The 13,764-nt window shown below is 38.3% G+C and overlaps 2 protein-coding genes across 3 annotated transcripts; one reads left to right on the top strand and one right to left on the bottom strand.

Annotated features, from left to right (window-relative positions):
* Window positions 1-607: 607 nt before the first annotated feature.
* Window positions 608-5,441, top strand: LOC103703186 (syntaxin-61-like). Its single transcript, XM_008785956.4, has 8 exons — window positions 608-726; window positions 1,305-1,414; window positions 2,831-2,944; window positions 3,239-3,352; window positions 3,465-3,649; window positions 4,380-4,470; window positions 4,912-4,977; window positions 5,216-5,441. Exons 2-8 carry the CDS (start codon window positions 1,361-1,363, stop codon window positions 5,324-5,326), a joined length of 735 nt encoding a protein of 244 aa, XP_008784178.2. The 5' UTR covers window positions 608-726; window positions 1,305-1,360; the 3' UTR covers window positions 5,327-5,441.
* Window positions 5,442-6,449: 1,008 nt separating this feature from the next.
* On the bottom strand, window positions 6,450-13,395 carry LOC103703187 (COP9 signalosome complex subunit 8-like). 2 transcript variants are annotated; one of them, XM_017841828.3, is made up of 6 exons: window positions 12,908-13,395; window positions 12,706-12,785; window positions 12,422-12,603; window positions 11,312-11,419; window positions 9,950-10,035; window positions 6,450-6,798 (listed from the first exon to the last, which is right to left on the bottom strand). In XM_017841828.3, the coding sequence occupies exons 1-5, from the start codon at window positions 12,992-12,994 to the stop codon at window positions 9,992-9,994; spliced, it is 501 nt and encodes a 166-aa protein (XP_017697317.1). In that variant the 5' UTR covers window positions 12,995-13,395; the 3' UTR covers window positions 6,450-6,798; window positions 9,950-9,991. The 2 variants fall into 2 exon arrangements, with proteins under 2 accessions (XP_017697317.1, XP_008784180.1); XM_008785958.3 differs by lacking the exon at window positions 9,950-10,035 and having other exon boundaries at window positions 12,908-13,391.
* Window positions 13,396-13,764: the final 369 nt, after the last annotated feature.

The raw sequence follows: 13,764 nt of genomic DNA, 5'->3' as shown, positions 1-13,764 counted from the left end.
ATAGATTTAAATAGGTTAAATAGATTAAGCAGATTGAGTTAAACACGACAGAACATGTTAAATAGATTTTAAATAGGTTAAATATGGCTTAAACAGATTAAATAGGTTAGGTATTGATCCGATATAATTATTAAATAGGTCAAAATAGATTAAACAACTCTAAGATCTAAACATTTAATTAAGAAACTAGGTAGGTTGACTTGTTTATGATCCAAACATATTCATGGCAAACCTAAACCTATTTGAGATAGATTGTTTGTAAGTTGCGTCATAAAGTGCCACCCCTATTTCCAAGATGTGATGCATGAGGATCTATGTGATGGATGTAGTATATGAAAATATATTTTTTAAGTTTTGTTTCGTATTACATCTCCTTTTGCATTATTATGGTAAGTTAATTTGTTAGTTCATTTGGTTTGATTTTAGAATTAGACTTTTCATCTTCATTACTAAGTTGAGTATTTTTTGATAAATAATAGATTGGATGTGTCTGGAGTTGCTCGTGATTCATTTGATTCACACACGTGCCAGTAATAGTTTCTCTTTAGAACTCGTACTGGACCTGCTCCATCACGGTCCGGGCCCGCTTTTTTCCTCCTCTAGTGCTTCCCGATTAGTATTATCCCGCGCCCACCCACCCTGTGCTCCGTCTCTCCCTCCCCACCCTCTTCCTCGCGTCCGGCCGCCGGCGCCGAACCGAGGGCGAGCTCCGGCGATTCGCTCCAGGTACCGCCCTTATCCCCCTCTTTCTCTCTCTTCTTCCATCTCTCCCTTCATTCCTTCGCCGCTCTCTCTCTCCTTCCCTCTCTCCCTTCATTCCTTCGCCACCCTCTTCCTCGCTCCAGCCGCCGGTCGCGCATCCCCTTCGCCGCCGGTCGCGCATCCCCTTCGCCGCCGCTCCCATTCTCGCCGCACCGCCCCCAAGTCCGCCGCCACACCCCAATCGCGCCGGTACCGCATTCCCAATTCAAGATCCCTTATCCACCCATGCCTCTCCGTTCTCCAAATCCAAATCCCACGCACATTATTCCCAATTACATTTTTTGCCATATTTTTCCTTAAAAATTCCATCATTCTCTTTCACTGTACTCAAAACGGCCTGGATCCGGTCTTTATGGTTTCTTTATATGAATAAGTCCGGTGCCACTCCTATTTCCAATTACATTGGTGGGGTTTATTTGAACGTTGCTACAAAGTATGATTGGTCTTATACTGGATGTACTTCTCTTGTCTTGGATCTAAATTAATTATGGATACTTTTAGTTCATATGCTGATTTATATATGTGTTGTCTCATGATTGCAGAATATTGTACCTTGAAGCACTGAGATTTCACAATTTTTGTTGGTCAATGCGACAAAATGATGCCACCTCAAGATCCATTTTACATCGTTAAAGAGGAAATTCAGGATTCTGTGAGTCAGTTTGTTCATCTACTTTGTATATGCACGATTCGATTTTAATATCAGGCAACAAGAAGACAGTATAAGGAGACTAGATTAGATGATGCGGGTAGAGGTAGCAGTAAGACTATGAAGGATTGATTTGGAGATGATGGCACTAGAGGGTGCTTAAGAGAACATGTTGAGAACAAAGTGAGGTAAAACCATTTGAGATGATTCTGATGTGTAGCATAGGCCAGAGGTAGTGTTCATGTGATGCACATAGTGGTTCCGGAGAAAGGAGGGTTGAACTTTGGAAGATGTGAATGGAAACCATGAGAAAATATTTGAAGCTGCTTTCCATCCGAGAAGGTGACAAACTAGGATGACCCAAATGAATAATATTTCTTTATGTCGTGTTCCTTGAAGAATTATGGGACATAATTGTGTTTCCAAATCTTTTTGAGTGTTTTACATATCTATTTCCATTTTTCACAGCTAAAACCAGTTATGGTGGAAGGTCTTCCGTTGACCTATCTCTTTAAAGGAGCCACATGTTTAGCTGTTGAAAAATGAAAATCTTACTTAAAGTGGGTCCTTTACATTGTCGATGACACTTATTATGAGATTGTGCATGCTTTTATACTCCTAAGAAAATACTCTTTCACATTCATATATAACCATGCCCTCAGTTGATGGATATATTAATGTGAAAAGAAAACGACAGGTCCTTTTTTTTTTATCAATCTAGAAAGGATACATGAACTGGAGTGAGGAAGAAGGCACCTAAGTAGTGTTAATGAAGATGGAAGTAGAATGGTAAAAAACAACGACTGGAGAGAAGAGGGAGGTGGCCATAAGGTCTGAATCTGAGTATGTGTTTCAGAGAAGCTTAAGGTTCTGGAGGTCATAAAAAAAATATCAGATATCTTTTCATCATGCGCAGGAGAAACTTGGTCTAACAATGCCACACTGAGTGGCTGTATCTTCGTGCTGAGGGGTCAGTGGATTAGGAGAATGAGGCCGAAAAGGCGTTGATAGACATAGTGAACAGTGATTTATTTTTTTCCTCTTTTAGGTAGGTTTACGTGATAAGTAATTGCGAATGATAGTTGTAATATATAGACATATATTCCGCTGTTTTTCTTTAACTTGCAAATATATAATTGTGAGTGACAGTTGTTATATATAGAGGCTCCATTTCTCAGTTTAAACATTCTATAAGTGTTTGAGACTCTATAGGAGAGGACCAGAGTTCTTTAAGTTTAGATAGCATGCATCTCTTTCTACATTCATTGATGAAAAATGCATCTTTCGATAAATATGTTAATTGTGCATTCCAGCTATCTTGATAGATATCGGGCATCCTTTCCTATATGTGACTTAATTGTTTCTGCTTGTTTTAGATACAAACCATCTCCTCTTTATCTTTTGTATAAATGGTGGCAGATTGATAAACTTCAAGCTACTTTTCACCAATGGAAGCAGACCCCTTCAGACACTGGAGAGCATGTTCATCTAACAAAAGAGTTCCTTGCCAGCTGTGAAAGCATTGAGTGGCAGGTATTGGGACCATGGATAATATTCATGTTGTCTATTTCCACTTCTTCTACTTCTAAGCAGTGTCTTACTTATCAACATGTCAATATACTGAGTTCCTGACATATTACATTGTGAGGTAGTGAACAAGCAAAATCGGACATGAAATGGAAGATTGTTTTTGCCCCTTTGATTTGGATGACATTCCGCCACTACTGGCACTGTATAGCTGATATTTAGCTAAGCTTTTGTCTGTTCATGTTCTTTTGTTGTGCTACAATTCTTTGGTTGAATTTATAATCTTATCTTCCTTGAAAGGTGGATGAAATGAAGAAGGCAATTGCAGTTGCTGCAAGAGATCCAGCGTGGTATGGCCTTGAAGATGTTGAAGTTGAAAGACGTCGAAAATGGACTAGCACTGCTCATAATCAGGTAGACTTCATATAATCGTCAGATTTAGGTTTTCCATTAACCCTTTTGGGTTTTGTTGTTTCATCATCCCTAAACTAGGGAAGTATATCAGATGTTCTGATGAAATTTCTAGGTTGGTACTGTGAGGAGAGCTGTAGAAGCTGGAAAGGGGAAGAGCAGTTCAATCAATGGTATGCAACAAGAGCTGATAAGACTTCCAAGTGGTCATGCTTCTCAGGCAGGCAGATCAAACCACTTCATTGCCAACAATGATGATTTTATCTCTTCAGAATCAGATCGTCAGCTGCTCCTAATAAAGTAATGATGATTTTATCTCTTCATTATTTACTTGAACCTGTCCTTCCATATATATAGTGGACATGGTCTAAAATCTTATTAATCGAACACTTTCTGCTATCAAATTTTGGAAATCACTAACTAAATGAAATTACTTATTCAGTTAAGGACCAGCCATCAAGTGATTCTTTTGAAAAAATAGTTTGACTAGATTTATTGAACAAAATAGGATGTGTTGCACTATCTATGTGAGGTCAGGGTTTCAATCCATGGGGAGAGGCAGAATCAGGCTGGCCAAGGCTTTAACTATAATTCCTCCAAGGCATTGAAGAATGTTGGTGCCCTGCTGTCATTTTCTTCCGATGGGGGCATGGATATAGGCACTTGTGTTGGGTATTGGTGCATGTGGCAGGCCCTTCTAGAATCTAATATTTTTTTCTTTATAGACTTGTACATAGGCCTCATATCAAGTCCCATGCCTGGGTACTATGTACAGGTACATTATACTAACTGAAAGGACCATGTAATATAGTTTTCTTCTTTGTTGATTTAGAGAAACTTGTCTGCATCCATGGGGATCCACATCGTGGAGAAGAATGCATCAAATTAACAAAAGAAAACTCACTATTTTAATTGCCTTCTGATTGCACTGGTTTAACTTGTTTCATTGCATGGCCAAGTCTTTGAGTTAAGGCTCTTGATGAGCAATTTTATTTCACTGGCCGCTTATACATGCCCAATGATAATACAGGCGACAAGATGAGGAGCTGGATGAGCTAAGTGACAGTATTCAGAGAATAGGTGGTGTAGGACTCACCATACATGAAGAACTTGTTGGGCAGGTATTTTCGTGTTTGTGCCAATTTTTTATTTTATGTCTAGATTAAATTGCTTTGACGATATGGTTCAATTGGTGTAGATATAGTTCAGATAAGATGTTTTTCACTTTCTTCTATAAAATAATACAATGATAGGATCTCTCTTCAGAGAATTATCCAGCATGTCATTATTATTTCATCGACATGTAAATATGCTTCTTGGCTGGGTCGGCTAAGTGTTTTGATTGTCTCAATTTGTATGTTACATGAACCTTGCTTCCTGCAGTGATTCATAGATCATATGTTGGTTGTGTTTAGTTTCTTAGTTACGATGCAGCAGGATTGATATTTGCTCATTTACAAGTGCAGTAGTGCAGGAGACTGTTTTAATTCCTGCTTTACAATATCTCGGTAGTGGCAATTTTAATTCATTATCGGCGTGCATAACTTTTCATGGTGACACAGGAAAGAATTTTGGATGAACTAAGCATGGAAATGGAAACTACTTCGAATAGGCTTGATTTTGTTCAGGTGTGTTTTTGCATTCTTTGTTTAAAAGATGGCTGCATTTTCTTTCCTTCTTTATATAGTTCTGATTCCTATATTCTTTTGATCCTTTTAATATAGCAAATTATGATTCAACTGTAAATCCAGTCAAATATCATATTTTCTAGTCTTCTCCTTTCCTTTCCTCTCCTTTTGTTCTTCTTCTTCACCTCCAAAGTGCCAAAAAGCATTATTAAATTGAGAAAACACTTATTGTGTGCAGAAAAAAGTGGCCAGGGTTATGAAGAAGGCTGGCGCAAAGGGACAACTTATGATGATAGCATTCTTGACAGTTCTTTTTATTATTCTTTTTGTTTTAGTCTTCTTTACATAGAAAACAGAATAACATTGTTTGACTGAGTATTTTGTCGAATGGAAGATGTAAGCAAAGGTTTAAAAAGATTTGAAATCTTCAAATATATCACTAGTGGATAGATATTCATATATCACTCGAATCATGAAGGGTCACCCATGCATCTTAGTTTTTGAATTCTGAAGCATCAACTGTATTACCTAAAGCGGAGCATCTGCTCAAACATCAGCGAGCTCTTATAATTCTTCACCTAAGAATTTTTATTTCATTTTACTTAAAGGGAGCCTATTTATCACTGACTCAGGTCAGTGGTTGATTTTTATAGATGTGGCAAAGATTTTTTATGGTCGCACATCAAAATCATTTTGAAACTTTGAATAACTTGCTTATGATAATACGCAAAATTCTAAATTCTTGCAAAACGTCAACGGGCAGCTCAAAATTGCATTGTCAAACTATTCCAGGTCTGTACAAATCATTTTATCAAGAAAAATAACCGTTCTGGCTCAACAAGGTTTGCTAGATTTGTATTTGACCCTGTTTTATAACTCGACGACATTCTAATGCTTTCTTCTTCTTTTTTTCACATTACCAGTTCCTTCTTTGATCTGAACTTGGGTAGAACGTGTACATCTGTGTATGATATATTAATAATGATATTTATTATTATAACATTGTATGATCTTATATTTATATTTATCATACTACAACATTGTATTATAATGAGGTGAAGCCCGTGCTCGAGATGGCGAGTAGCATCCCTCTGATCAGAGAATCACCCCTCCCCTTTCCCCTGCTCCATCTTTCAAAATCTAAAGAATTTATGAGACAATGATCATGATGCATGTCTCAAATTATATTCGACTGCTAGAACTGCCTCTGTTGTCGTTCCTATTGTCCCCTGCATTTCTTTTATCTGCACGGTCCCTTTTGCTCATGGGGTACGGTAAACCATGCTCCGATAATAAGTTTCCACGCAAGCTAAAAACAGAAAGCATTTTGGGAGTACTTTGCAATGTGAGAAGATACAGTCATCCACCTTCATTCATTTTGGGTATGCCTATCTTAGATTCAACTTCCAACTCCAAAATAACTTCGGTCCGACATGCAGCATGCTCGCATTGCAATGTTGGTGCAATATATCTAGTTTCTAACGGAGCCATGAAGACAAGCTTTTAATTTGACCATTGTAAGGCAGCCCAGTAGCACATGGCAGCAACAACCATTACCGAACCCTCATCGTCTGAGCAGAATCAGAGCATGCTTCCTTAAATTGCTCCCAAAAAATCCAATGGATATCCACAATTTGACTAACAGCAGTGAAGGAAAAAACTCTTTAAAATGCAAAGGAGATCAGTGCTCCAGGTGGAAAACAAATTCTGTCAAACGCTGGAGTTTGCTAGGGTCTAACTTCTGCTCTGTAGTGATCTTTGGCTTCCTAACAGTCAGCATCTGCGAAGATGAATCCAAAGTCCAACCTTGCTGCAGCGCATCTGCACGTACCAGCCACAGAAAGTAAGGTATCAGTAGAAATAATACAAAACCTTAACTCTTAGGGCACTTGAATCAATTAGCTATTTAAAGAAAGGGGTTCTGAGGTGATTTGAATGCCATACAAGGATGGCAAATCAAGATGGCATGAAACTGTCTTCTGTAGAAGTTCATACTACATTTTGTAGACAAGGCTTTCCAAGATCCAAACATAAGGCATGATACACAAAGTATCCAGATTTGTCAGATTGGAGGTGTCGTGTCTCTAACACTCATTAGCAGGGGGCAGGCGTGACAGTCCTTGCCTGGGACCTGCAAACCCAACGCAAACCCATTTGGGAATTACCAGGCTTGGCTTTGCCATAAACAGGGTTGGGTCAACATGATTATTTATGACCTAACCCAGACCCATTTAACCCATAGCTAACCTGTTAAGAGTCTATGTTTTAATAGGTTACACCATCAAATCAGGTTATCTGTGTCAGTTTAACTGTTTAACTGTGCCATCATAGACCCAACCCAACTTGGCCTGCTTATATCAAACAAGTTACATTGGTCGGATCATGTTTCTTGCTTAGGTATCGATATTTGACTCATTTATCGAACAGCTCAGGTTTGAATTGACAGTTCTCTTAAATCTAGCTAAGTTATAATGCAAGTTGTCATTAAAGACAACGTTAGACTTCAAACATTGCAACTAAACTCTAAAATTTCACAAAGGTTGAAAATTCATAATCTAATAAATTTTATTTAAATGAATAGTATTTAACATTTTTTTAACTAATAGTATAAATACGTCATAAATAACTAACCAAAAGCATAATTTTATGACATATTCAGTTAGCCAAGTTGCAACATTATTATATTAATACAAGAGAAATTCTTATCCTTTATGTTAATGTTAATCAAAGTCTATATCCAACTAACAAAATACCTAGCTGTAACTTGACATAACATTATTGTAAATGACCATCCACATCGAACTTGACTCTGATATTTTCAATCCCAACAAGCTTTGGAACATTTTATATCCAAATCTTCAATTGCAAGTCCAACTTTCAAATTGGACCTTGTTTAGGCTATATTGCATCCAATCTAAGACCTATTAGAAATTTTTGGTTTAGCTTAGTGGGTCAAGACTAAAAAAGCTGCGCAATTTAACATTAGATTTAAGGTTTTCTAACCAACAGAGAATAGCTGAATCTAATCTGACATAATATGAACAAGAGAAGCACGAACATGACCCAAAGATTGGCTCATAATTAAAAAAGAAAGAAAGAAAGATTTATGGAGAAGTGGGAATAATCTTGCATAAATAATGGATAGCTAATCTGCATGAGTCATAGACACCTTTAAATCAAACGAATCACTAACCCCATAAATATCATATATATCGCTTGTGGGACATCTTTGACATTGAAGGGGGTCTAGACTGAGCTTTGGTTGTGGGAAGAAGAAAATATGTTTTACAATTTATATACCACAATTCTATTGTAGGACCTCAAAAAAGTTCATATCTAATTCAAGGAAAGTCAACAGAAAAATAATAGAAGTTGGAGAGTACTCTCGAAAAAACAAAAAAGCAGTCAGGATTTTCTACCCCCGTGTCAGTCATAGTTTGGATATATATGCTTCCCTATAATTCGCTGCTGTATCTGCTGGTGATTGTGATCTCCAAGCTGCCTGGTAATCTACCTGTTCACATGGTTGGCCTATGAAGTTTGTGGTGATCTTTCTTTAATCCCTCTTTTAAGTTCTCTCCCTGCTTCTCTTTGGGAGTCTATTCCAAAACATCCAAACTCCATTTTTTTCACAATGACATTTAGATTCAGCGAACATCTACTTTTAGTTTAATCAGGCATGTTCTTGTTATGGCCTTATCTTTTGCATGCTTTCTCTCTCAAATTCTAATTTCACTTCTAATTTTCATGTTTAAGAAGATCCATCAAGCAGCTACATTTTTATTCCTGGTTTACTGTGATGCACATGGCTAGTGCTCAGCAATTATAATGCATTTCAACGAGATTAAAGAAGCCTTATGTAAAACTGTTTTCTTTTAGAATTTTTATTATCAATTTCTGCTTGATCGTATTTACATAAACAAAGACCAAAAAATTATAGGAACAATGATCTGTTTTTAATTAACTTTCAAGTTGCAGCTTAAAATATATATTCAAAACCTCCGGGACAAGGTTAGCTGGGCATGAGAACTTGGAATTTCTTTTCCAGGTTCCCTGGTTCTGGACTAAAAGCATGGAAGCCCACTCTTCCTTTATTATTGAAGAGAAAGATGGTCAGAGACATGGTCACACGAGTTGGGAAGGAACATAGGTCAAGATTAGGATTTGGAGGAGATAAAAGAAATAGGATGTCTTTCAGATTGGAATTGTGATGGGAGAGCTCAGAGAAAGAAGGATTTGGTGAGGTAAACCCAATAACAAGACTGGACTTGCCAGGCTTGGAGATGGTGATCCATCAACAGATCCAATGGCAAATAGCAGGATGGTATATGTTAATGGGAACTTTAGAGTTAAAGAATTAGATGGTATCACTAAACATATGAGTGTCTTCATGGGACAAAGTTGTTTGGATGGTTGATTTTCTACAAATTAAATCTAATGGCCACACAATCATCTCCAAAAGAAATTTATTAGTGCTTTGGGATAAGGGTATTTTGAGGATAAAAAGTTTAAAAACTTAAAAATACTTAAAAGTATTAATAAGGGTATTATGGGAGAGGGGTATTTTGAGAATAGGAAAGGGTGTATTTTGTGAATAGGAAAGTTTTCACATGAGACATTGGCGCACATATATTTTTTAGGACAATACCTATGTCTCAATTCATCATGAATCTGACCCACCCATTGCCACCCCTACTCATTCGACCCTTCCCACACTTATTCTACCTTGACTCAACAGGCTGACAGCCATTTCTAGTTACATATCAAATGCTTTGCTATTTGATCCTGGCATGACATATCGTAGGATTTGTGATGCCCGGCTGCTAAAATTTGCTATACAAGAAAAGCAAATCAGAGCATCATGCATCCAATCTGGAAGTGAAAAGTGGCTGGTGGCAGCATTCAAGGTGGAATCATGAAGGGGAGTGAGAAAGAATAGAAAATGGATGGCACAAACAGAAGAAACACCTGCCTTATCTTTATAATTCAGGTGCTTATAAGCCAGTCTTAAACTTCACATCGCAGGTAGAGCTGAGAAATCTGAAGTCAGGATAACAACTGCACCATAGCTTTTCTTCAGTAGGAGATTGGCTGATTAGATACTGCCATCAATATTAAGCAAACTGTATCCCCGAGAACTTAACTTTGTTGAGTTCTAACTATGGATTAGCAACTTCGAGGTTATTAACTCATAAGCTAATATGGCACAAATTTTATTTAAAAAGGCATTTCTTGAAAATGCAATCACCATATCTATGATTTGTCTTCATAATTTCAAAATTGATTGCTAAATAGAAGTTGAAAACAAATGGCTGGTTGACAAAAGATGATTTTCAAAGCGCTCAATTATTTCCAATAAACTTGCTTGCTTGTAAAAAGAAAACAAATGTTATAGCTACTAGTTTCTTAAACCATCTCAATGAAAAGAGCAAAAGAAAGGCATGCCACTCCATCCCAACAAAAATATGTTAGCATTAAGTGACAATAATAAAATATTGATTACATTGCAGAACAAACTATCTATCTGTACATATTCCAGCATTATGAAACATAGCATCACGCAAAACTAACAAGAAGAAAAATAGAGTTTGGTTCTCTCACTCTCTCTCTCTCTCTCTGTGATGCATGCATGCTTGGTAAACTGCTCACTCTCTCATGAGATTAGTCATGATCCACTAGTAAATTAAATAATGTGATTGATATTTATATGGGATCTTGGAATTAATGGATGAGTGAATTTTGATATGGAGAAATCTGTGCAGAGAAGATATGAGAGAGAAGGAATTGCCAAACCTACAATAACATGCTCTCAAGAATGGGTTACATTTATTTTGGAAAAATGGCAGATGTGAGTTCTAGTATAAATGATGTTATACAAAACATCAGGTCGGATAAGAGTTTGTCTCAGCAGCATTAATTGAGAAAGTTTGACCTCCCCCTCCTTTGCCCCCTTTCCTCACACACACAAAAAAAAAGAAAGGAAAAAACAACTCAAAACCAAACAGTTACAATGATAAGAAAAACTTTATAACAATCATGCAATTAGAGAAAAAAGCTTGATCCAGATTTTTCAATAAATAATGGATCAAAAAGATTTTCCTGTGCACTAATCAATCAGACAAAGTATCCAATTAGTGATGGAAGAAAGGCCGATAAATTAAGCAGCAATTAAGATCACAACACAATCAGACCAGCAGCACATAGGAATGAGCTGTAAAACACTCCATGCTCAGATTGCAATGTTGCTTCATTTACATTTCTAGGAAGAAAAGTTCCAAATGTTAATCAAACACATGCAGTCAATTCATATGGCCAAAAGGATTTAGAAACATACAGTTTGTGGCATCATCCTCGCTCATTCCCACAAAGTGAGCTACATCAGCAACAGTAATTGTTGAATATGCAGAAGTTAAAAGCTGAAACATCTTTTTTGTATAGTTCTCTGCACCATCAGATATTGAGAAATCATTCAAAAAAAAATTCTGTAAAAAACTTTAAACTTATATCTCAAGACATAGTTCAATTAATCATCAAGCGATTCAAGGAATTATTTCAAAAAAAAATACCTATAACATAGCATGAGCATATGCGTATGTTGGAATCTCATACTGTCACTAACCATGTGCACTAATGTACTCCCATAACCCACTCATGCAGGTAATTATATTTATGATGCACATGTTGATACAAGTGGCCAGAGAGACCAGCACTATGAAATATGCAGAGAACCAGCAACTGTAGGTAGTGCAGGGGCGTGTTCTCGTTATTGTTGTGACAAATCCAATCTGATTGGGAGCAGAAAATGATATATGCATTTTGTTTAGTAAGACAAACTCTTTTCTTTCTATCTCTTCCTAAAACATGACTGGAGAGAGTTACTGAGGAAGAAAACAAGTAAACAACTGCAAGGTTATAATCACATGATCCAGAGAAGCAAAACAGATTTTCACCAATTACACCTGCCTCCAAAAACTACCTGTCCACCAACATCCGATCAATCTCTCGTGAGGAAAATCAAACCAATGAAGTGAATTCATGAATAGGTGAACAGGTGATAATGTCAGCTTGGGTTACTTTGAAGAGGTAATCAATATAAGAAAGCATCTATTATCTCCTAACTATTGCAGTAACCATCATACTGCAACTTTATTGGAAGCTTCTCCAATTGGGAAACAAAATAGTCAGTCCGCTGTAGTCCCTCACAACCTTGAGATGAAAGATTGGCAGGTTTGAAAAAGAGCTACTGTTGGTATTGGTGTTTGAATAGCTCTAAGAGAGAGGATAGCAGTTTTGCAAGAAAAATACGGCTTTTTTTCTCAAGAAACACAAAAATCTAAAAATCTACAAAGAACCTTAATCGATGAACAGCAAACCAATCAACATCTTAACATAAAGATATCAAAAGAACTAGAACCTTGGTGAATGATATACGCTACATGCTCACCTGAGAAGGTGGTGACGAGACCAATCACTTCAGGGCTCCACCCGAAGCCACGGATAGCGCCATAAACCCCGGCATAGTCCCGATTCCAGAGGCATTGCCCAATCTTCCAAGCAGCCACGAGCTCCGGCCGGCTCTCTTTGATCCTCTGGGGTATCGATTTCCACAAGAACCTCGCGCTGTTGCTGAACAAACCAATCATACAATCATAAGTATATCAATACTTAGAATCAAAAAAAAAAAGAGGCAAAAAAGACGAAAATTCAAATAAAAAGGGGCCAACTCACAGATCGTTCACATAGATGTGCCCTAGGAGATGGATCGCGTAAGGCCACTCCTCTTGGAAGGCGATTCCTCTCGAGGCAACCTGATCCAACAATTCCATTAAACATCATTAATTTAAGGACTAGGCCAAGAGCTATTCGAATTTTTTACCCAAAAAGAGAGCGAAAACCCTAGCAAAACCCTGGGGAATCGATGGGCTTCTACCTGGAGCATGACCTCGTCGCAGATGTCTGCAATCTTCTCGTACGATTTGGAAGCAAGGGTGCTTTGGAGCTGCGAGAGATCCATCATCTCTCACCCACCCTTTTTTTTTGAGGTAACTCGCTTTCTGCGATCGCTCCTATTGGGCTAATAATAAGAACACAGCACGCGGCGACTCATAAAACTGCCGACTTTTTCATAGGCTGGGCTTTGCTTAAGTTAAGAGGCAGCTACACCTCAATACTGCACCCTTTGAGTACACGCTCCCTCCCGTCCAGCTCGCTAATAATGATAGCGTTAATGTAGGTGTAGAAAATAACTTAAATGCTCTAATTTTTCTCACTCTCCTCTCTTTTATCTGTTCTTCCATCCATCTCCACCATTAGACGATGAAGCGAATGCATTAGCATCCAGCTTCAGGATCCATTGGGCGTGCGAGCGGAGGAGGAGGCCGAGGCTTGACAATGACCACCATCCTCGTCAAAGCAATAGTGGCCATAGGCAGGGCCGGCTCGGGCCTTAGGCGACTGAGGCGGTCGCCTAAGGCCCCCAGCTCATGGAAGGCCCCACTCTTCCCATGGACTCGTGGAGATTTTTTTTTTTTTTTGCCTGCACGGCTGCACAGCTTTGAGCTTTCCCATCTAAAAGCTAGAAGGGTGATGGGCGACGGCTACGCAGCTACAGTGCGTCCCCATCTCCCCGACGACAGATAGCTGAGACAGGCTACGGCCTGGGCGACGGGCATGGCTACGACCTACGACAGCTGAGACAGGCAACGGGCATTTCCTCCCCGGCTCCCCTCTTCTCTCCCCCCTTCTCCACCGGTGCCTTTTTTTTTTGCTGAACGGCAGACTCGGCTT

This window comes from Phoenix dactylifera, chromosome 10, assembly GCF_009389715.1.
Source record: "Phoenix dactylifera cultivar Barhee BC4 chromosome 10, palm_55x_up_171113_PBpolish2nd_filt_p, whole genome shotgun sequence".
NCBI lineage: Eukaryota > Viridiplantae > Streptophyta > Magnoliopsida > Arecales > Arecaceae > Phoenix > Phoenix dactylifera.
Note: the sequence above shows the minus strand (reverse complement) of the source record. Positions and strands in the feature narration are given on the sequence as shown.